A 22,913-nucleotide genomic window follows, 5' to 3' on the forward strand; every position below is an offset into this window, starting at 1 on the left:
TTCCCAGGAATAGAAGGGTTAGTTAAAATTACAGCTTTTGAGGAGTGGAAATTTACGCACTGTCTGTTCTTGAAAGGGAGCTCTAACAAAATAGCCATATGGTTGCATTTACGGACTTAAACATGGGAGGTTTACGATATGAGGGGAATCTTTAATGACATGCGACACAGTTTGGCATCCGCCTATTCGGTGGTAGAGCCCGTTTTTTTCATCGACGTTTAATCACTGAGGTAGTTTTGCACTGGATGTAAACAGACAGTAGGCTTATGACTTATTGTTTCCTGAGCTCTCTGTCAAAGAGGCAACCGTTAATCCTTAAAATCAAGGTTTAAGATGAGAGACTCCAGTTCTATACCAGTTATATCCTCTAGTAATCATGTCACAGAGTTGCTGAAGAAACAGGTTTTGGTAGGACGTATTCACGTATAAGCAGTTGAGCACTTTAGTTCAAAAGCTGATTGAAGCTGCTGTCAAAGGATTTCTGGCCACTTGGGGGAAGTAAAACTTCACTAAACTCCATAAGTCCACAGACATATTCCATTATAAATATTATGTTAGAAAGTTATATTGTCTTGTAAAGTTGTTTTGGTCAATGTGTCGCAGTTGTGCACATGCATCAGACCCACAGCAACAGCAGTCATTCATTGGGAGTTAGGCTTCTGGTCAAATACCCCGTTTTTTCTTTCATCTCTTTGTTGGTCTCCACCAACTTCTGAGAAAGTATCTGCTTCTTTAGCTGCGAGCGCTTCACCAGCTAGTTACCAGCATTGTCTTCCATCAACTTGGCTGATGCAAGATTCAAGATTCAAGATTCAAGATTTTTATTGTCATTGTATTTCTACAACGAAATTTTGGTGGCACTTAAAAAAACAGAAGACAAAACAAGGGTGTCGCTGTAAAACCGAAACAGCTGAAAGCCACCAAAATACTCTTTGTAGGCCAAAGCCACCTTTACTGTTAAATCTGCTATATTTAAGGACACATACAGGATTGACATCGCATTTCAGACCCATACCCATGCTCAGACCACAACAGAGGAAGATTAAATAGTAGATTAACATATATATAAAAGTTATGTTGCAGTTAGTATCTAACGGAGCAGTATCTGCTAACATTTGTGTAAAGTGACTGGTACTGTTTGTCTTAGTTGCAGTGTTTTAAGCATGTTTAAATGCTGAACTACACACACCACATAGAACATGGAGGATGATCAAGGATTTCAGCAAATAATCCAAAAGATGGACAACAGCAAGAAAAATATTAGTAATCGTTTACTGTATAAGGTTGCATACAGAAACAGTTCAAATTCTTAAACCATACAACTTAAAATGCATGTTAACTTTTTTATTTATTTATTTATTTTTTATATATATAAAACCAGTTCAGATCTGTGCCAAAATACCTTGTGAAGCCCACATGAATCTGAATTTGCTCCCTGCCTGGCAAATCTGTGGGGAATCAGTATTATCAAACTAAAAGTAATTTCAACCAAACTTTGAAACTGGATACCATGTCTTCAAATACAGTATGTGTTGAATGAGACAGATTGCTAATTTAAATAAATAAACCGCCAGACTTCATGCTTAATCTACAAGATCATCTGGGGGACTGGAGGTATTTCTTGTGGCTACAAATCCTGAACACCTATGTAACTGATGTCAGTTTAACAATCTATGGTGGCCTTTAGAGGTTTTCCTGATGTGGGGGATTTGCACCTGCTTTGTGCATGCGGTGTTTGTCGCTGCTGGGGACCAGAGGTAAAGACGCTGTCCGTCCGACTGGGGGCGGCGTTGGACAGCCACTTTCTGCCAACACCCCAGCGCGCAGCCCTCCAGCCACCCCCACCAACCACCTCATCTTCACTTGTGGGATCAGCAATTCAGATTGCATGCAAATCCAGGAGCGTCATTGTGGACGCGTTTGTGTATGTGTGTGTGTGTGACAGAGTGAGAGAGAGAGAGAGAGAGAGAGAGAGAGAGAGAGAGAGAGAGAGAGAGGGGGGAATAGATAGGGGGAGAGAAGTGTAGTTGCATTCCTGGAGAGAGCGCTCCCTGCCCCTTCCTCCTAGTTCCTCTCTTTCCTCCTGGTCTCCCAGCCGGCGGCGGCAGAGAGGGATTTTGAACCCGGGCTGCAGATGCGAGGATCAGGGCTGCAGGCTGAAAGAGAGGCTGCCGAAACGCAGCGAAGTTGTTGAGAAGGAGGCTCGGTGCCGCTTTTACACGCACGCGAAAGAGTTTGGAGTTTGCTCCGATCGGCCAGTTTTAATTTGACAAAAGTTAACTTTCTTTGTGGGGGGGTTACATCCGTGTGGTGGTCATGGGTTCTCTTCGGACACTCAAGGCCGGCCGGACTGCGCTGCTCCTGGCCGGGCTGATCGCTGCCCTGTGGCAGCTTGCCTCCGCAAGTTGTCCGGAGAAAGACTTGGAGGACAGAGAAGAGGAGGCCAACATAGTTTTAACCGGCACCGTGGATGAAATCATTAACATGGACCCGGTGCATAACACCTATTCTTGCAAGGTAAGTGCTTCCGTGTGGTTTCTGAGAACGATCATGTGAAATATCCGCAGGAGGAGCGCATGTGCTTAGAGGAAAAGGCACCTGCTATTGGGCTCCTTGGACTAGTAGGAGTCACATTGTCACTTCATATTTTTACCCTCGTGTAGCTGATGGAAGCCATTACCAACTGTGTGCTCCCAACTCTCAAAGGCATCAGCAGCTTGCCTCAAAAACAAACTCATTCATCCAGAAGCACTTGGCATCGCTTACATGGACACTGACAGTGAATCCACTTTGCCTTCAGAAATAGATAGATGCAGTTTTTTTTTTTCCACTTACCAATTACATAGCTATAAGGCAGACCTAACCGACCATGTAATCATCCAAAACATGTTGCAGCAGGAAAGCGGTCCCTCTGTGGCCCCTGACTGTTAGCTCTCCCTCCATGTCTCCTCATAAATGTTGAAAACTTGTCATTTCCCTGTGGCCGCAAGTATGATATTCTGAATCTTGATTTATTGGAGCTTGCATCCCAAACTTTGGTGATGTCCTTGGGGGTAAAAATAGTACATGATGTGTTAAAAAGTTACCACAGAAACTTTAACCAGAAACCACTGATAATTCCTACAAAGTGTGCACAAAGGGATGAAGATGAATGAAACAGTGCAGTTCCTCACGTCTTTCATTAACAGACATCATTGTAGAACACAATGAGAAAAACACCCACTGATCCTTAAATAAGCAAATATTCAGTCAGGAAGCAGCCTTCCTCCAGCCTTATGAGGCTGATCATTGTGAAACTAACTTTTGCACCATCGCAGACTTGTGGTAGACCACTGTACAATCTGTGAAAAATAAACAAGTTGTGTTTGGTCAGCTCCCTCGTTGCTCTCTTCCTCAGCGCCCACTTGCTTCCCGTCTCCGGGTGAATGAATGGAAGTAGATTAGAGGCACACAGCTCCCGTTTTCAGAAACAGAAACCACTACCAGAATGTCCAAATGAGACAAGGCAGCTGACATGTAATGGAAGGACCGAGCCTTCTCATGACTGTGCACAAAGAACTTACTGTAATACAGTGCATGCAGTATTGTTTACAACTTTTTCAGTATCTGGAACTGTTTGGGTGAGATGTGTTTAAGTAGAAATGATTTGAACAGAAAAGAGGATCTCCAGGCTATCATGACAAAAACGTGGGATTCTGCACCCTGAGCTGCCCCTGGGCCCACAATCTCTAACATATCCCTCCTTGCATGCTTACAAATAAAAATGAATGAAGTGTCTTTTTGGTTTTCGCAAATCACTCAGACATTTTTCTGCTGTCATCCTGTAAAGGTCAGAGTGTGGCGCTACTTGAAAGGGAAGTCCAACGTCAACCGCGAAATTCTCCTGGACGGCGGCAACAAGCTGATGATTGGCGGCTTTGGCAACCCAGGGATCTGCGACAATCAGGTAGCCACGGGGGACACTCGCATATTTTTTCTCAACCCTGCCCCGGATTCCATGGGACCCGAGCACAAGAACGAACTCATGCTCAACTCAAGTCTGATGAGGATTACCCTGCGCAACCTGGAGGATGTGGAGCACTGTGTGGAAGGTGAGCATGCAGTTTGTGGAGAACGCGATGAGACCCACATGGGATAAAATGCCCAAGAAAAAGCTTGTGAAGAAATTGAATTGTAGCCTTATCTGTCGATTTGCTGTATCAAGCTTCAATGCAGTGTGTTACATGTCAGGAATTTTGTGCCGGAGTCATTCCGTGGTGTGCAGACTCAGAACAGCTGTAAATCACCTAAAGCAGCAAGGATTTATACACCGGTGGCTGCTGAAATTACATAGCCTTAGGCTCACAGCGTCAGAGTTTCCCAAACTCAGAGAAACAGTGACACCTGAGTCATTTTAGGTGCTTTGTTGCTATGCTCCGGTCTTTCCCAGCGAGGAAAGGCCTTGAGGTGGGTGTGTCTGATAAACACCTTAAGGACAGGGGTTGAGTGGTTAAGGGATGATTCATGACCTTTGCACCTTGTCGCTGTGCCGCTTTATTAAGTCAAAGGTGAAACTGCTTTACAGAGACATAGGTACCATTAACACATGATATGGGAGCTTTTACAGGGCAACACTGATTCCCACGCAGTTTTACAAGTGACACATGAGTTCCTACCATTTTAATTTCAGTGTAAAAGAAAGACTAAATGACTTGCAGAGAGGTGCAGTGAGCAGGCATGTAATAACTGAATCAATCATGCCCACACACTCAGGTGTTTTTTTTTTTTAAAAAACTTACTTACTTAAATACTGTTATTCTTCTGAGTCCCTTTTCTGGTTGACAACTAATGTTTCATGCTCCTCCGTGAGACAGCTCATGCAGCCATGACTAATACATCTCAGCATCCACCGTGACTCTCAGACTCCATTAGGCTGTGCCCTCATGCCAGTGAGCAGCGCGCTTGCTGCTGTTTAACTTTTACTGGTGCTTGACAATGCTGGCAACTGTTTGAATCTAACGCTTGGACCGTCCGGTAGCACCGGGGGGGAAATGAATCAGAGCGCGAATCACCTCGCTGAAGGCTTTCTGGGGCAGTCACTGTTTGAGAATCGCGGGGGTCTATATTCTGGGTACTTTCCTCTGAACAGTTCTGGGTGGCAGGATGTTCCAATGGACGGAGCTTGTTTGCAGTGTTAAGTTGCATTTGGCACACACATAAAACTTCTTCTGTTTGTCTGTCCAGGCACGAAACACTGCACTGCTAACCTTTTTATTCAGAACGCTTTTCTTCATTTTGGACTCCTGTTGTGGAAAGAGGAGTTCCTTGGCTCTGACAGACTGTCTAGAATGCGTCCTTTTTGTTTCGAGGCTTTGTATTTGGAGAGGGTTTACTTCGCACAACCTGATTTTCTCATATCGCCTTACAGTTGAAGGAATAGCGGTAAGGAAATAGTCAAAAGTTAGACGGAAATGGTCTTACACCATATCTGACATGGATGTGGAGCTTCTTACAAACTGATCATTCAATTAGAAATATCCCCGGACACCTGACAGGTGCAGCCCCACCTTGAAATTCTTTTCAGGGAGTGAAATGAGTCTTTATAATGAACTTGAATGCCTCCTTCATCCAGAGGAGTAGGAGCTGTGAGGCTTAATTAAAAGAGTCAAGTCAGATCCCACCCATTCTATGCAACCACAACCCTGGGTAGACTATGGGATGTTAGCACAGTGGGACAAGACTCTACCTGCCGCAGCTCTCATTGTACCCTCCTCTGCTTTCTCCTCATTCTTGACATTTTCGATAGCTAGGATAGACTCAGGAATGCCTGGCAGAGCGCTAGGTGGGGAGGTGCATTGTCTGAGGAGGAAGAAAAAAGGCTTTGTGTGAGTCTGGATGAAGGTTTCAGCTATAAGGGAAAATAAGATCAGTGATGTAGAACGAGGGAAAAACAGAGGAATTCTTTTTGTACATGTGAGGACGGGGACTGTGAGGGGTGTTGTGTTTGCTGTGGCATATTTGTTAGAGTTTGGATCGGGGCTGCGTGAAGGAAGGTAGAAGCCTTCAGGCATTATGTTTCACGCTCTCTCTACTCTTGTGTGCTCTTCGCACTGGGTGGTGGCACTTCAGGGGCACGGAGTCCATGTGTGCAGTCAGGCTTTCATCTGCCACCCTCCCCAAAGGAGTGTACAGTACACACATGCAGTTCCGACCTGTTTTCAAAAGGCTGTCGGCCATACTTACCATAAAGAAGAATGCCCCCTCTTCTGTTTTCAGGTGGGTTATCTCTACTTACTGAAAGCCCTCACGGACATCTCTGCTCATTGAAATAAGAAACTGAGATACCAAAAAGAATGTCATTTTTAAACTCATAATGCACCTCATCTGCATTGTTGAATTTGCACCTCGTTGGGGCGGATAAGTAGAGGGCCCCTGGCACAGAATCTCCTCCTTTGTTTGGTCCTCCAGTGAAATGCTATCGCTGTCAGTTGTGCTGTGCAGACAGTTGACAGATAATGTGTCAGACAGCATCAGTTGCTAGTTTCTGTGAAAACACGAATGAAGTCATGGTTATTTTAAAAGTGGATAAAGGGGACAATTTCAAGGCTCAACACAGCGCCGCATTGTCTTCCAGGCCTTGTGAAGAGCGACGAAGATAAAAAAGCCTGTGTTGTGTTTATTATTGTTACCATTTATTTTTTTCCAGTTAATGACAACAGACAGAAGGCAGAGGCGTTGGGGGGTTTGGAAGAGAGGAAGCCCGCTTGATGGAGAAGTGTTGAGCACACAGGGAGATTGTATCTGTGTTGCTCTGTTTATCAGCCGCTTTTGTTTCAGCTCTTGATGACTCGGTGCCAAAGTCTTTCCCTCAAGGCCTTGACGAAGACCAGCAACAAAGGGCTGTTTCTTCCTTCTGTCTTGAATTCTTCCTATTTTTCCCTTTTTTTATCTCACTTTTTGGGAGGGGAGAGATGAGCCAGTCGGAGGGCAGTGCACAGTCATGCAACAGCTGCATCAGAGATGATTTCTTTGTCCCTCTGTGTTGCATCTATTTAAATCCATAACGCTGAGTGCAGCTAGTGTGCATGCTGCCCTTGTGGGATGTTAATGAGGAGAATTTTACTGCTCAACATACCACTGGTCTTTATGATCTGTGTGTACAGCAGTCCAGAGGCTGACTGGTAATGGGGTTAGCTGGGCTTGTTGAGAACATGATGGGGGTTCTGATTTGCCAGCAGGTGGTCTTGCTTAATTATGGGCGAGCAGACAGTCCTCTGGAATGCTCCTCGGGTTGGGTGGGATGTGGGATGACTGTTTGGGCCCACTCCCCCGCCCCCGTCTCCTTCAGTGCTCCTTGAGTGAATAAGGCAAGGCCTTTGCGGAGCTTTTTTTCCCACTGTTTGTGCAAGGAGGAGGCCCGGAATTGCCTGGAATTCCTAACCTGGCTGCCTCCTCCCTCCTCACCTTCTTGATATGTGATGAGATAATGATAGAATGATAGCAAAATGGTGAGGGGATAGGACTTCAGTTTTTATGTTTCATATCGTGGGTGCCAATCATCCACAGGTCAGTTTAAGCCCCTCTTTCAGGAACAGTTAAAGACTTTCTGGAAAATGCAGGGGTCACTTCACAGCAACAGTTAATCAGTGACTGAGACCTGCCGTGACTATGTCGATACTATTTTAGGATTTTAGGAATATTTTTACCAGAAGTGGTAATCTCAGGAGAGATCCTAATTTATCTCATGATTGGTTATTATGGTTTAAACATAAGCCCCTTGCATTAAATATATGGCTTCCGCACGTTCTCCCTAAAGGCTCATTTTTTTGACTTCCTACTGGAGGCTGTCTTTATTTAAAGTGAGGTAGTCTGCCTCTGCTATAAAACACTCTGGGAAAACCTGCAGCAAGTATGCTGCCTTATAATTAAAATATTAGACTACCACCTGCTCATGCTGTAATCTTAGAAAGAAATTGTAGAGATGGATGAGAACATCACTGTTAACACTGAAACATGACAGCCTACCACTGTCCCGGGTAGAAAAACACATATCTTTTGGGTAATTCCAAAGGGGAGATTGGAATGTATTTTATTGTGGCAAAGTGTGTGAAAATGCTACGCTGCCGCACCCAGATGAGTGAACTAAAGCACTGGAGTCTTTATCCAGTCCGTGTCTACACAAGCAGCCTTTTGTCTTCAGGGAGTCATGGGAAGTCAAGAAGGGTGACTTTAAGGATTGGATTTTTCTCAGGGTCCTTGACTGGATTAGGCGATAGACTAAGAGTGAGAGTTCATACGCTTGCTGTAGAGCTTTTCTACAAAGGTGTACCCCTAGTAAATCTGTGTACCCTTGGTGGCTTATGTCAAAGCATTTATGCAGTGAAGTGAACAGAATTGGACAAATGAAAAGTCTTGATGGAAGGCTTTGATGAAATAAGCAACAAAGGCTCAAAGGGAGAAACAAGACCAGTGGACCTGTTTGCCAGCTAGCCCCAGAGTCTCCAGAGTTATTGCACATTTTAGATTTTAATTAAAAATGCGGGTGCGGAGAGCCCGCTTGGCGTAGCGATAAAGGACTCTGAAATGAAAAAGCTATGAAAGATGGAAGAGAGCAAAGAAGGAATGGACCACTTAACCGCAGTCTGCTCACCTTGGCTTGTATCCCAGCCTGAAGCAGAGTGTATCACTCTACTGCTGATAAGAATCACAGATGGTATTGATAGAACGCCAAGACACCTACATGTAGTGACATGCCTGTCACTATATGTGAGATGTTAACATGCTCAGTGTGTACACACAGACGTACTATGTGACATTAAGCCTGTCCAGATATACTGTATATCATGTGAAAAAGCCCACTCTGAATTTATTGGTGTAATTTATTAGTGTATACTTGATGACTGCACATATTCTTTTTATTTTATATTCTGTTTCATCTTGTATAAGTTATCTTTCAGTACACAAAGTCCCGCTACACTTGTTAACTTACTACCCTAAAGGTAAAAATCCTTGTAATGTGACTTAGATGCAGTCTACACACTCTACTATAGATGGATTTATCGACATTTCGATCCACAAAAGGTTCTCATTGTTCAAATGCATCATGTTCAAATCATTTAAAAGTAATTTGATGATCTTTAACAAACAGTATTGTTCTGAAGCTAATGGAATTGAATAGAGGATCTCGAGTTAGTTGGTGTCAAAGTCTCGGTTAAGCTCTTCTTTAGTTAGGACCTGGAAAAGGGAAACTTACCCAGGAGGCTCCGAGCAGGGCTTTGGGTGTACAGTGACCCGGAAACCTCCCTCTTCTCTCCCAAACATAAAGAGCTCAGAGCGGCAGTCTGCGAGAGATCTGGGCTCCCTCCGGAGAACTGGATCCATGACAAAATTCCTGCTACCAAGGCCGCATTTCTAGAGCAGGGCAGCTGCCGTGGCAAGTGCGGCTACTTATTGACAACACGCCAAAAACATCAAGTTTAGAGAAGGGGGTTTTGGTGAGTACTGGGGGGGATAGCATGAGTCCGAATTAGATTTGTATTTAGGTCAGCTTACTTGTCACTCTGGAGCTTCTTGATCAAGAGATCAAGAAAAATCAAGGGACGAGGTTAAAAAGGCTTTTTTTGCCCTGTAAATTCTTTTTGTTGTAGGATGCATTGGGGGATACTTTTATAAACGCCCCCGCTAGAAATAGTTTGACAGAGTATAACTTTCTTGTAGGATGCTCAGGGATGAGAGAAGAGACCTCATTTCTGAAAAAGCGGAATATATTTCATCTAAATTACCCCATGGTTGGATTAAAACAGAAAGAACTGGGTTCGGAGTTTAATTACTTTCCGTCTCTCTCTGGATGTACCCTCAACATGCACTGACCCAGAGCTTCTAAATGAGAACGATCATGTTCACCGTTTTCTCTCAGTATGCACCTGTTACATACCACCATCCATATTCCTGCCCATGCAGCTAGTTCTATAACGCCTGTGCCCTTGTTTCCGGGCTTCTCTGTGCTGCTAACACAGCTCTTTGAAGGAAACTGTCCTCAAGATTTAGAGGTTTGGAGCCTACTCCCATGCATTTCCTTATTGTACAAGTGCTGCACATACAGGAAGTAGGGGAGACTTGACAGCTTGGGGTCCCACGTTCACAAACAACTCATGGGACGTCCAAGGCTTCCCATGTGCTATTTTGCACAGCAGACAACAGCTCAGTCTCCATTACTTCCTTTCCTCCTCTCTATCCATCTTTATGTCAAAGGGTTGTCATGGTAAACTGAGGATGAACAGTCCTCTGTCCCATGTGACTTGTCGTCCATGTGTCCTGCTGTCTTTGCCATTATGTGTTTGTTTTTCTTCCTTCTTCCAGTCAACTTCAATCATGTTCCCACATTCAGATGATGACCTGCACATATGTCTGTCGTCGTGTGTCTGTGAATCCAGTATGTCTCATCCCTGACATATGTTTCTGTGTGGCAGACATGGTTGATATGTTGATAGTCTTTTGCTGTCCCAGCCGTCTCCCTTCACCTGGCCTCCCTCTTCCATATTCTCACAGTCGTCACCTTCCTCCTCCCACTGTTCCCATCACACTGCACTTCCACCTGTAATTAGACCGGAATCCCACGGCCTCTAAAGCTGTCATACACCTAACAACCAGGTGCACTTTGTGCAGCCTCTGACCTAATTCCACATGCCTTTCTCTGAGTTCTTCTCCTTCAGAAAGTCCTAAACTAACAGTGAATTCATGAAGTCAGTTTAATGTTAATGCTGGTTTATTAGAACTTAAAGTGAAAGACCACAGATTTTAAATAATTTAAGTCTGTTTACATTTTAAGATAAGATAATCCTTTAATTTATCCCACAGTGGGAAATACGTTTGCAACTCCAAAGGAAACTGTACAAAATCAAAGTTTAAAGACATCTCAATTTTTCATAGTTTTCAAAAAAAAATTCGAATTCATACTGATCATTTGAAAGATCCACACACACTGATTTCGCATCACTATTCTTTCAAGATCGTGCAACGAGATTAGTCCACGTGTGAGGGAGATCCAAAACGGCGTAGGAGCTCCAACTCTGAGAGCACTGTCAGGCCTGAAAGCTGCATTTTGTATTTACAAAGTTAGGACGACAGAGAAGAGCTGGACATAAAGCAAAGCCGCACGCAAGATGGGAAACTAAAGGTTAAATACTATAAAAATCACAAATCTCCTAAACCTCCTAAACTAATGACGACATTTAGTTTTGGGAAATCTCTTTCCTAATTAAGCAAAATTGTTTCAAAACTGATTCAGGAAATCAGTAATGGTTCCCAGCCCTTTTGTTTTTAAGATGTTAAAAAATGGACTCCGCCAAACTTAGTACTTGTCCGTTAATACCAATGTCATGAGCAACTATGAGGACTGAACTAAAAAGAGATTAGAAATGTAATACCATCTGGGATGTTTCCTTTATTTTCCCCGAGGTATGGAATTTATGATATGTGTCTTCAGACAAACCCCTTAAAATGACAACACTACTGAGAGCTGAATCCCCCCCACACGCCCTGCAGGCTGACAGATTTGTCTGGCTGGAGGGAGGCACTCAGTCTGCCCCTGTTGTTTTAGCCAACAATGGCAAGGACGTGATGGCTTTCAGAGACAAACAGCGATATCTGGCAGAGGATATCTCACTAGCTTGAGCTTGTATCTGTATACACACACACACACACACACACACACTCTTAGATGCAGACACACAGGCTTTACTGTCTAGCCTCTGAATAAAACATAAACATAATACAGTACACTTCAGACTTAGCCAATGCATTGTGATTTCTTTCAACAGTGATCAGCTTCCAAAGTAATGACAAACATCCCTGCTTCAAAATGTTGTAATCAGGACACACAGAAGATATTTGGTTTACCACGTAATGTATCTGTTTAGAATTAGCAGATCCAAGTTAATAGTTCCAGCCATTTGTGAGTGAGAGCTGCAAAGCTCCCTATTGTTAGTTGTTTCATCACTTGTAATGCAGTATGATATGATGTCATACTGAATTTGGTGATCAGAATGTGTCAGTCTACAAAGTCCTAAGCTTATTAGAAACCCTGAAACCTGACATGAATCCTCTACTAGTTAGGCAAACGCATGGAAGCCGATGAGTCATCTGGCATTGTGCTTACACATAGCAGCAGCATGCAGAGGTTGTGGGCCAGTTGTCACGATGCATACTATGGCTGTGAGGCACCTGGAGCACATGCTTAGCATTAATTGCAAGTCAGAATTAAGAATCTGCTGCAGTGCTTCGATGTAGCACTTGTGTCTGTGCTGGTTTGTTTTATGGTGCTGTGCATGTAGTGGAGCTCATTTTATTCAGTGTTTGAGTGATGGAATGGAAGTGTGACTGGTAATATAGCAGACAGAAAGTAAAGAAGGGAAGATTAAAGAGCATGAGTGATGGAGAAAGTCAGGAATAGATGGCGTAGGGCAGGGGTGTCAAACATACGGCCTGCCAAATGCTTCAATCTTATCGAGATGAATTTTTTAAAGTGCAATAATTACAGTGAAGAAAATTGCAATTGGAATTTTTCAGTGAAAGTAACTGTTATTCCTAGGGTTTACACCGTTTTGTAGGAGTTGTGGACATAACACAACGCTGAGATGTGGAACTATATAGAAATTGCACTTCTTTTTCTTAAGAAATGTCTGGTTGTTCATTACATGTTTTGTAATAGTACAGTTGATTAAAAGTGAACATTTTCATAACATACTTGTACTTCTTTGCACTAAGACAAGGAGAAACATTTGGAGTTGTCATTATTTATAGGTTAGCGCGCTATTGTGTTACTGGTTCGGCCCCCTTGTGATCAAATTGGGCTGTATGTGGCCCCTGATCTAAAATGAATTTGACACTCCTGACGTAGGGCAAAGAGGAGGATCAAAAGAGAAAGGAGAGTAAAAAGAAAAGAAATACAAGGTTGGATAAAAGTTGTCGCTAGTGTGGTGAGAGCGAAAAAGAAATAGAAAGAGAATATGGGAATGAGGTGAGAGCATACGCTTCAGACACCATGAGGTGTAATGTTTTTCTGTATTTCGACTGAACACTACCTTTAACACACCATCCCTGATACCCTCAAAAACATAATCAGAATGCCTGCATTGTCAGTATCATCTCTTCCACTGCTTTTGATCCTCTCTTACACCGTGCCGGAACCCCCCCCCACTAACAAACAAAAGAACACTTGAAGCGAGTGCCATGAGATAGCTTTTGGCAATTTCCAGCAGAAGCATGGCGCCTAAGAGAGGCTTGGCCTGAGGTAACAAGTTCTATCAGAGACTGTGAGCTGTCGCCAGAGGTATGCCCAGATCATCCTCTCTGAATGCTCCTTATAGTCACTCTGTAGCCCCTTGTGCTATATTACACACACACACTGTGATGCTTATTACCGTACAGCGCTGTCAGCAATTTTGAAATGTCCCCAGAAAAGTTTCTACGTCCATCTTTCGGGGAGGCGGTTTTCCTTTGCTCTGTGAGGGAGTAGAGGAATGCTCTACTCTGGAAGAGTGCTTGAAGCAGACATTTTTGAGAGGGCTCTTAGGGAAATATATGAGCACTGAGCTGGCTGGAGGTGTTGAGAGTGGGAAGTTTGAGTTTGTTCCATTTTTTCAACAGGCTTTGTGGCCTGCTTAGACAGGTCATCAGGAAGAGAGCATTGCTGCTCATTCAGGCTTACCTTTTTAGGCTGTACTCAAAAGGACAAACGTCAGCCTGTTTGAAAGTTCACTGCAGTGTTTATTTGTAAATGACAAAACATCATCATTCTAATATAGATAGATAGTAGCCTTGTAAAGCCTTTTTAAAGTTGTGCTCAAAAGCTTGTTAAATACAGTTAGGGTTGGGGTGAATGGCTGGGCACACAAAGCACTCTGGTCTTCAGTGACTTTGGCTGATGCATTGTAAGGTTTAACCTACTCAAATTTCTCAAAATGATGATGAACAGTCAGGACCTGTGATGGGATTTTCTTCTTTCTGTTCCTGAGTATCTAATATGCAGAAGTCAAAAAGCAAGTGGAGCGCCTGTTCTTTGCATGCCAAGTTAGTTAATATAGCACCTTCTAACAACAAGATGAGTGCTTTACATGAGATGTTAACAAAATGCAAAAACTATATAAAAAAAAAGAATGCAAATGTGATCCAAATAAAGAAATAGAAAGCCAGCAGGATCTGTCTGAGGTCATGAAACATATCTCAAGTGACTTCTTACAGTTGGTTAGCTCTAGGTCAACAGTGCATCAGAGTTGCTCATCAAGAATGACACATGTTTCAGCATGTGGGTCATATTTACATATTATCACTCAATGAGTAAATGTGGAGCGTGGACATCTTTTATTGGTTGCTGACAAATATTTGCTTTTGCTTTGTCTCAGATGAAAGGAGTGAAAGGTCAGGCAAGCCCGTCTTTGGTGTTCGTTTGGACTTGTTCTGATGATGGTATTGATGTTTTAGAGGTTTTTTTTTCTTAAGTCTGTATGTGCAATGGCATTTTTTGTTGAGGAAAAGTACTTATACCTTTGAGGAAATGAGCAAATTTAGGTAACGTTTTCACCCACATACAGTTGATCTTGATCAGGCACTGGATGCGAAGTCCCATTGGAATTCCCCCTGGGACCTTTTTCACCTGTTGACTTCCAGGGGCCTCATTCCAGCTCAGTCAGGGTTCAGGCTGCTGCATGAGTATCTAGCCTCCAGACATCCCATTCCATTTAAATGAAGGGAGAGTGAAAGGCAACAGGTCAGCTTCCAGTTAGCCCTTACCTGAGGCTGAAGGTAGGCTGAATGAGTTCGGGGTTGAGGGTGGAATCAGGGTCAGACGTGTTCACACCCAAAGCAACCAATGACACATTCCCAGAGTAAGTGACGTACTAAGCGCCCCCAAGACTATCTGAGCCGACAAAGTTTGCCATATTGAAAAAGGATTTGTGTATACAGTATGTGTGTGCGCTCCCTTTCTGTTCTTTTCATTGCTTTAGTGGATCTAAAGTGGCGCATTTGCTCCCACTCAAGCCTATCTCTCCTCCTTTGTCCCCATGTGTGTTTCTGCATGTCTCTCTCTATATGAGTCACTCTTAAACACACTGTTGTTCTCCATCTCACTCCCTCTCTTTCTGTCTCTCAGTATGGCTCTCTCTCTTCCTCTGTTCACTCCGTGCAGATTGAACTTGCTGGTCAGGATGCTAGTGGAATCTTGATCAGCTCCAATTTACATCTAGACAATGGTTGGAGTTAAGGGGCGATTTCTCTCCTCTTCTTCCTCTGTTTTTCCCTCCTTGAACCTTCTATTCCTTCTTTTTGTCCTCCCCTCTGCTTGTGTGTCTCTGCCAGCAGCCCCCATCCCTCCTCCTTTATTGTGTTTTTCAGAAGATGGGATTCAAAGGATGGAGAGGGAGCCACATGGACAGTAGACTAAACTCAATGCTTCTGGAGTTCATCTGTGCTCATGAGAACACAGCTCCTCTGATAATGAACACACGCACAGTCAGCCTGCCTTATGTTGTGCCGTCTGGCCGTGATTTCTTCATGGCGTAGTGCATTGTGTGACATGACGCAGCACACTACGGTCAATTAACATAAGCTTCATTTGACATCAATTCTGGTGGCACATTCAGAGATTTTAATTCAAACTGATCCTCTTTGAAAGAATGCACGCTCATGATTAACATGTCGCTCGGTGCACAAGCATAAAGTGCTCCAAACTAAAGCTGACATGGCATAATATTTGCTGTTTAGACTAATTACGTTTAAGTTGACAGTCAGGCGGAGAAGCATGTCAGGGTGCACTTACAGGGAAAATATATATTCTGTGTCACTTAAGTTGAAGTATTAAAATATGACTTTTCTAAAAAGGGCATCGTGTGAATATGGATATGGGTGTTAGGTAGTAATGCAGGATTGCATTTCTCTTATAAACAGGAAATGTGATCCCTTTTTTAAGGAGATTTGGACCACACACTTCTGAAGACTTTCTGGGGGTAAAAACCCAGCTCCACTGAGAACTTCTTCTGTGTGCGTTTGCTCAGCCAATAGAACTGAATTAATGTCCATGGCCACTAGTGTCTCTTAGGTCTGTGCAACAGAATAGGCCTGAGAAAGCCCAGTCTTCTCTGTTGGTTAGTTTCTCTGCGTTGTATTCCATGTTTAAGGCTTAAATTAACAGGTGTCATTTGCACAGCTAAGATTTGACCAATGGTTGTTGGTGATGCCTTCATGTGTTTGACACCAAAACTTTCCCACTGATAATTTTTTTGTGGCGGAAAGTTGAACTGGAACCCCTCCGTTGGAAATTGATTATGCTCTGGCAAAGATCTGACGAGCCAACCAAGTTGTTTGGGCGGGCTTTATGCATTGATGGACAGAAGAGTAACAGCAATGTAGTTACATGTTGACACAGTGGTATTTTCTCTATATCAGTTGAAACACGTTCCATAATAAAATCCAGATAGACTGTTACTGGACTCATATTCTGATAAGAATTGAGTCTCGCTACACCAGGCCAACAAGAACTATGTAAAAGTTCCTGTGGTCCAAAAGCACGTTTCCCAACAGTTCCTCAACGTGTAACTCACTTCCACATTACAGGGAGGTGATTCTTATGCTGTCTTACCAGGAAATTGATGGGATGATATCGATTTTTGCGTATTCAGAAAATAGAACAGTCCTGGATGTGAATGCAGGCTTTACTTGGATGGTGGGCCTCCAGTTGGGGCTCAACTAGCTGTCAAAAGTCCATAAATACAAACTGTTGGCTCACTGCTTGTTAAATCAAAATGCCATATTGAATGGCTGGGTAACAGAACGTAATGTATCAAATGACTCCTGGAATGAAATAACTTTACACTGAATAATAAGAAATGAGTGATTATATTTTTCCAGTACCGTGCTGGTTGTTGTGGTTCCCTATAGGTGTGGAGCACATATTATGGTGGCCTGCTGCAACTGATACTCAGGAGTAACTATACTCAGGAGTAACTGAGCAAATTGGAGCTGAAGCCCAAAACAAATGTCCCATGAAGGAGAGGCCAGTATATCAACATTAAAACCACTGGAATAACATATTCGGTTTGTTCTTTGCTTTATTTGGCTTCGGACTGAGGCCTTTTTGTGGTTGTGTTGTTCTGCCCACAGGCCAGAGACAAAGTTATTGAATTCCAGAAAAGAAAGAAAAAAAAAACACCTGCTGCTTGACAAATTGTTGGGCCGTTCTGATTCAATAGCAGTTCTATGAACAACCCTCGCACATGTTGCGGTCTGGTTTTGCTCTGGCAGAGTGAGCATCTCACTGATTGCACCTAAATGAACGAATGAAGAAATGCCAGTGAAGTTAGATCATCCGCCTTGTCTCAGTACAGCTGTAGCCATTTTAGGAACTAATAAATTGCAGTGGAAGTATTGGAATGGTCTACAGGAAACACTAGAAGTGGACATATCTGTCCCAAGACAGTCTTCTAGGACTCTTCTAGGTATTCTCATTGATACCAACAGCTGTTTTATGGCACCTCTGACATCTGTTTTTGCTTTCTCTTATTGGCTTTGCATGCTACTCTTGTCATATGAATGACAACACCCTTTCTTCTTAATTACAGGCCTGGTTAAATACAGGCTTAGTAAATGTCCAGTGCAAGTGGAAATCCTCTAACATGAAGTAAAGAGGGATCCTCTTTGCCCTCATCAAATCTTAGCCGTTTAAGTCCCTTTTGACAGCTAACACCTGATGCATAACCACCATCATCCCTCAGCTGACAATCATAACAAATAGTAAGGGTGGACATCAAGTCTGTGGGCCAAGACGCTTTTTTCCTAAAGGCTTACAGTTGGTGGATTACCTGCAGTCAATCATGGCTGCCGTGTTTTGGATTCGCTCGCTTTAGCCCCGCCATCACACCTCTGACGGAGCCGAAATGAGATCCAGCATGCAAATCACCCGGCTGGTTTGAGACGAAGAGGCGACAGTCCCGATAAAGGGTGACGCTTCATCACCTCCCCTCTCCTCTGCAGATAACCGACGAGGGCCGTGAAGTTTATTAAAAAGTTCCTCTCCTGAGAGTTCCGTTTCCATTTTAGCTTTAATAATGGAGATGTGCAGAGTGTGCTGATGCTGAAATGTGTGAGCACCCGCAATCTTGTGTGTCTGTGTGTGCGTTCCTGTACATTGTGTGTGCATTCAAATTGATTTGTGTTTTTGCATATGCATGTGATTGCAGGGGTCTTTCTCTCTCAGGCACTACTGCAGCAAGTGGAACCTCCTGAGAGCGAGCGAACGGCTCTTTTAATTTCACTCCTCTCCGCCACCAGTCGACTGAGTTAAGAGGAATTGAAATGTGATGGGAAGAAAGAAGTTTTTTCATCAACATCAAACTTTGAGCCCAAGCTGTTAACAGACTCATTTGTTTATTAAGCACTGAGAGGGAGAATGAGTTGAGCTAGTGATGGGAGGGGATGGGGCTTCACTGTTGTATCTGCCGGTGTGGTGTTATGCTGTGGAATACAGGCTCAGAGTTGGAGCAGATTGTAAATTATCACCCTCAGGCCACCGCCAAAGCTTCTCCTTTTTAGATCAGTGTTGACAAAGGCTTGGAAGCCAGCTTGTGGTGGGGTGTGGAACCTTTTGTGGGGGTGGCCTTTGTTGTTTGACTTCTTGTCTTTTTGAACCCTCCCCTCCCAACCTCCTGTCTTCCATAATGGCTGATCATCAAAGCTCTGAAGCTGGGCACAGCTCGCTATCTTCTCTAAACTTTAAAGATCACCAGCTCCTCCTTCTCTCTCCCTTTGAGATGAGGGGCAGCAAAAACACTGCACTAATTTTGGACAGCAAACTCAAGTTCATGGATTGGAGGAACTCTGAAGAATCAGGGTATTGTTGTGGTTTCCTTGTCAAAGCGTAACGAGAGCTTTGAAAAAAGGAATGCGGCTTTTATTTAGTTACACGGCTGTCCTCGCTGTCTTTCACGCAGACACATACAAGACATGATGTTAATGGGACTAATCTGGTTTCTTCTTCATTTTGGCTGCCTTGCATTTCTGCCACATCTTCCTGCACCTTTGATTTTTTGTAATATTTTATCACTTGTCGGGTTTGTGCTAACATAACCACCCAGATCCTTAATAGCGGTCCGTCCTGGTGGGTTTATGGACATCCCACACACATGCACTCAGCCCAGCACACTTTATCCTGCCCTTTGGGGGTCAGGGAGACAGGTTCTCATGTGTGCAGATTATTCACGGGGATTTCATTCTAAATGAGGTGAAATTATTGCTTTCTGTGAACCGGGTCTTTCAGAAGTCACTGCCAGAGCTCGCGCTTCTCCTTTTTGTTCTGCTTCCCTTTGTTGGCCTGCGTGGCAGAGTAACCTGACCCCGGACGTGACAGGCGCTCAGTGGAAAGAAAAAAGCAATTTTTAGCAGCGACTTTAAGTTTCAAGCAGTTTTTATTTGCTTGTCAAAGACTTGGTATATGGGGGAAAGTCTTTTCAGGATTTTATTCATTCCTAGATTGACTCCCACGTAGTTGTTCCACAACAAAATTGAAAACTCACCACAAACTATGATTTTATATAACAATAACAATCAATGCTGAAACAATTAACTGAGGAGTTGTTAAATACATTTTGTGGCTTCTGTTTCACAGATGTAATTTTTCAAATTATGTATTTTATTTTTAAAGTGGGAAATAGAATAAAACACTTCCATTGGTGTAAACTTGGAAAACGGAAACCGAGACATTTCCTAGCTAGCACAACTTTGTACTGTACTCCCTTCCACCCGCCTCAGAGGAAGAGTTTGCATGTTGTTGTTGTGCAGCGCCGGAATTTTGCGCTTTCCAGTCCTGGCTTTGTGCCTGGCTTTGGGTGAATGTGTGTTCAAGTAATTGTGTGGTCACTCAGTAGCACTGTAAATGCTTGCATGCACAAACACCAAGCCACTTTGATGTCTGGACCACGGGTTTATTCAACATTTGAAGACAGTAAAGCGAGACAGGTCTCTGTGTGCTCATGCGCCCGGCTTTATGTGCATGTACAACACGTCAATGGGAAATGCACACAAGCTCCTTTCAGACACTCCTCCTCAGTGGTCCTTGAGGTCCTCTCCTGGTCTCCGAGTCATCTGCAAACATCATTAACGTGCTCAGTGTGATGACTGTCAGTCTCTAACTGATGGCAGTGGTGGGTGTTTGTGCAGGGTTATTATCAGTTTCAACACACGTTCCAGTCATTCAGACTACTTCAGCTGAACAGCAGCCAAATGCAAACATCCCTCTTAATTTTCCATTCCACTTTTATCCACTTCATTCCTTTCCAACTTGGGAGTGTCCTGTTCTGCTCTGTCGCTCACAGAAGTCTCAAGTGTGAGGAGAGTCACCGTGAGACGGGGTGTTCGTGGGGCACAGACAGGCTACATTTGGAGTCCCTCTCTGATTTTGGGGGGAAGGGGGTGTCGTAGCTGGTAGTTGGGGGATGTACTCCTGCTGTTTGGCCTGCCCTTTTGTCTCCCTAATGACCCGGGTGCGTAAAGTTAGCCGCTCTATTCAGGAGGCATTAAGGGTCATTTTACCTGACGACGGCCGTTTCCCTCGTCACTAGCCTGGGGGAAGGGAGATGTTTTTCTGCACTGGGAAGCCAAAGAATTAACCATTAACCATTAGCAATTAACCATTAACCCCTTTTTATCTTGTTTTGAAAGTCATTTATATGCTCCATTGTTAGACTTTAATAACAGATCAGTTAATGTATTTTATTTATTGAGCAATTTGTGGACTTTTTTTCACTCGACTACACGTCAGAGGTCAGGGTTTAGTTGTAGTAGCAGTCCCAAAGCTGATAGCGATTCACTGCCTTGCTTAAAGACACTTAAGCAGAGTGGATGCGTCCCGACACAAATGCTTGAACCTGGATTTGCCAAGTGAGGGTTGAGAAAGTGCTACAGGCAGGTTCTATGAGGAACGCCTCTGTGGATATCTGTGTGTCGCTCCAAAGTGACTGCAGCAGACGAAGTGTGGGAGGCTGTGTCAGGGGTTTTACTTTACCCACACCTTTATAATTCATTATTGAAAGATGCACAGGTGCCTTTGAACTGAGAAATCTTCCTAAATTCTCCAGAAATGCTCTTCCCAGTGGACCAAACGGGAAGGACCTGTGTCTAGCTGCTATACTGATCCTATAGCTATGAAGTGCAAAGTCACAGTCAGCCCTTTTTAGTTTCTGCGTGAGGGGCAAGATACCTACACGTAGCAGGCCTAGGCCGGCTCCTTGCATGTCTGTGGATCGAAAATCCATTCCCTCCAACTCCAGGAACATCTATTTTTCATATGGAGGTTCAACATCAGTGCAGTTCTTACCAGTGACACAAATGCACTTAAAGTGTCTGTTGGGCCAGGGACTCTGAAAGTGTCCTTATCAATCACGTTTAATCAAGTTACAAGGGACATTTACGGGACAAAGAAACTGGCAGAGAAAGACTGCGCTCTCAAAGTCCTGGCTGAAGCCCAGAAAGACATTGAATTTATATAAGCAAGCTACTTAGACATATTGATCCACCCCCCATAAAATGCCTCGAAAACTTTTTGAAGTTCCTCAGTTTGTCTAAAGGTACATTGAAATTGCCAGCAGGAGTCAAGTTCTGCAAACAACAGTCAACTTTTGAATAAGCTTAACCCGATTAACGGTGCTGGTCTAAACTTTCTGTCTCTTTTAAATTACTGTGGCATGTTTTGAGTCTGGCTTCTTTGAATGATTTGATTCTACTGTATGCATGCACCAGGGAGGCCAGACAGCTTCTCAGACTGATGCAGAATTTGAACGCAAGCATGCACAAGTAGCACTAGCATTTTAGGCATGAACTAGACATGAACATAATGAAATAAGAATAAAAGAATAAAGAAATATGTAACTTCTTGTTGAGGGACATTGCTCAGAATTATGTAAACTCAAATTAAGGAAATTAAGGAAATTAAGGAAACCGATTTAGTTCAAAGCCATAGACCTGATTATTTATATTGAGCAGTTTATGTTATCCACATCCATATACCGAGTGTGGATTAAGACACTAACATGAGCCGTCTCATTAGTATTCAGTTTGCAGCTTTCGGTGGAGTGCTCTAGTACCTGCTCGGTTGCTAAGGAATTGGCACTTAGGTAATGAAATGCCCATTGCTGACGGGGGCACTTGATTGTGCTGAGACCGAGAGAGTGGGGCCAAGTGAGAGGGGAATGGGAACTAGAGCGAGGGACAGGGCTGGGGATGAGCCCAAGTGAACACTAAGCACATAGCAGAGAGCTCGAGAAGAATAAGTGGCAAGGCTGCTGCTGCTGGCACGGATCCATCGCCAGAGGACAAGGCTACTTATAAAGTAGGCTCTCCACAAGTCTTAACTCTCAGGGATTAAAAGAGGGACAGGTTGCCGAGCTTCAGGAGGTAAATCTGAGAAACAAATCTCACGATTTTCTCTTAATATTTGGAAGCAAACTTCAATCCAAAGGATGATATATTCTAAAAAATATTTTTAGCTATTCATTTCAGACTAGCAATGCAAGGAGGAAATGGTACTAGCTTAAGACCTGGTAATGCGTCAGCATTGCTAAAATAAAGCCTGATGAGGCAAAAACAATGGCTGTGCTCCACCTTCTCATTACATTAGTGAGTGTCATTGGGCCGGCCAGTTTGGATCTATCATTTTTATCACGGTGTTACTGAAAGCACACATTGGTAACAATATAATTTCAGTATAAACCCTTGATAAAGCACTCATATGGCAGCTGAATGGCAGCTATTACTGTACTCTTAGCTTCATTAAGTCTTTCACAGTCCATCCTGTAAGAGTCCAATTGATTCTTGTTGTGTCACTTAGTGTTTGCAGATGCATTCTTTTGTTTCCTGATGTTTTAGAGATTGCTTGTATCACCACCCCT

The 22,913-nt window shown here is 43.5% G+C and overlaps 1 protein-coding gene across 1 annotated transcript in view; it reads left to right on the forward strand.

Annotated features, from left to right (window-relative positions):
• Positions 1–2,002: 2,002 nt before the first annotated feature.
• Positions 2,003–22,913, forward strand: part of agrn (agrin) — a 246,976-nt gene continuing 226,065 nt past the window's right edge. The window contains exons 1-2 of the mRNA XM_084553868.1: positions 2,003–2,517; positions 3,830–4,091. Coding sequence (XP_084409994.1) covers positions 2,317–2,517; positions 3,830–4,091 — 463 coding nt within the window. The 5' untranslated portion in view covers positions 2,003–2,316. The remainder of the gene's footprint in view (positions 2,518–3,829; positions 4,092–22,913) is intronic.

This window comes from Chelon labrosus (genome assembly GCF_963514085.1).
Source record: "Chelon labrosus genome assembly, chromosome: 10".
Taxonomy (NCBI): domain Eukaryota; kingdom Metazoa; phylum Chordata; class Actinopteri; order Mugiliformes; family Mugilidae; genus Chelon; species Chelon labrosus.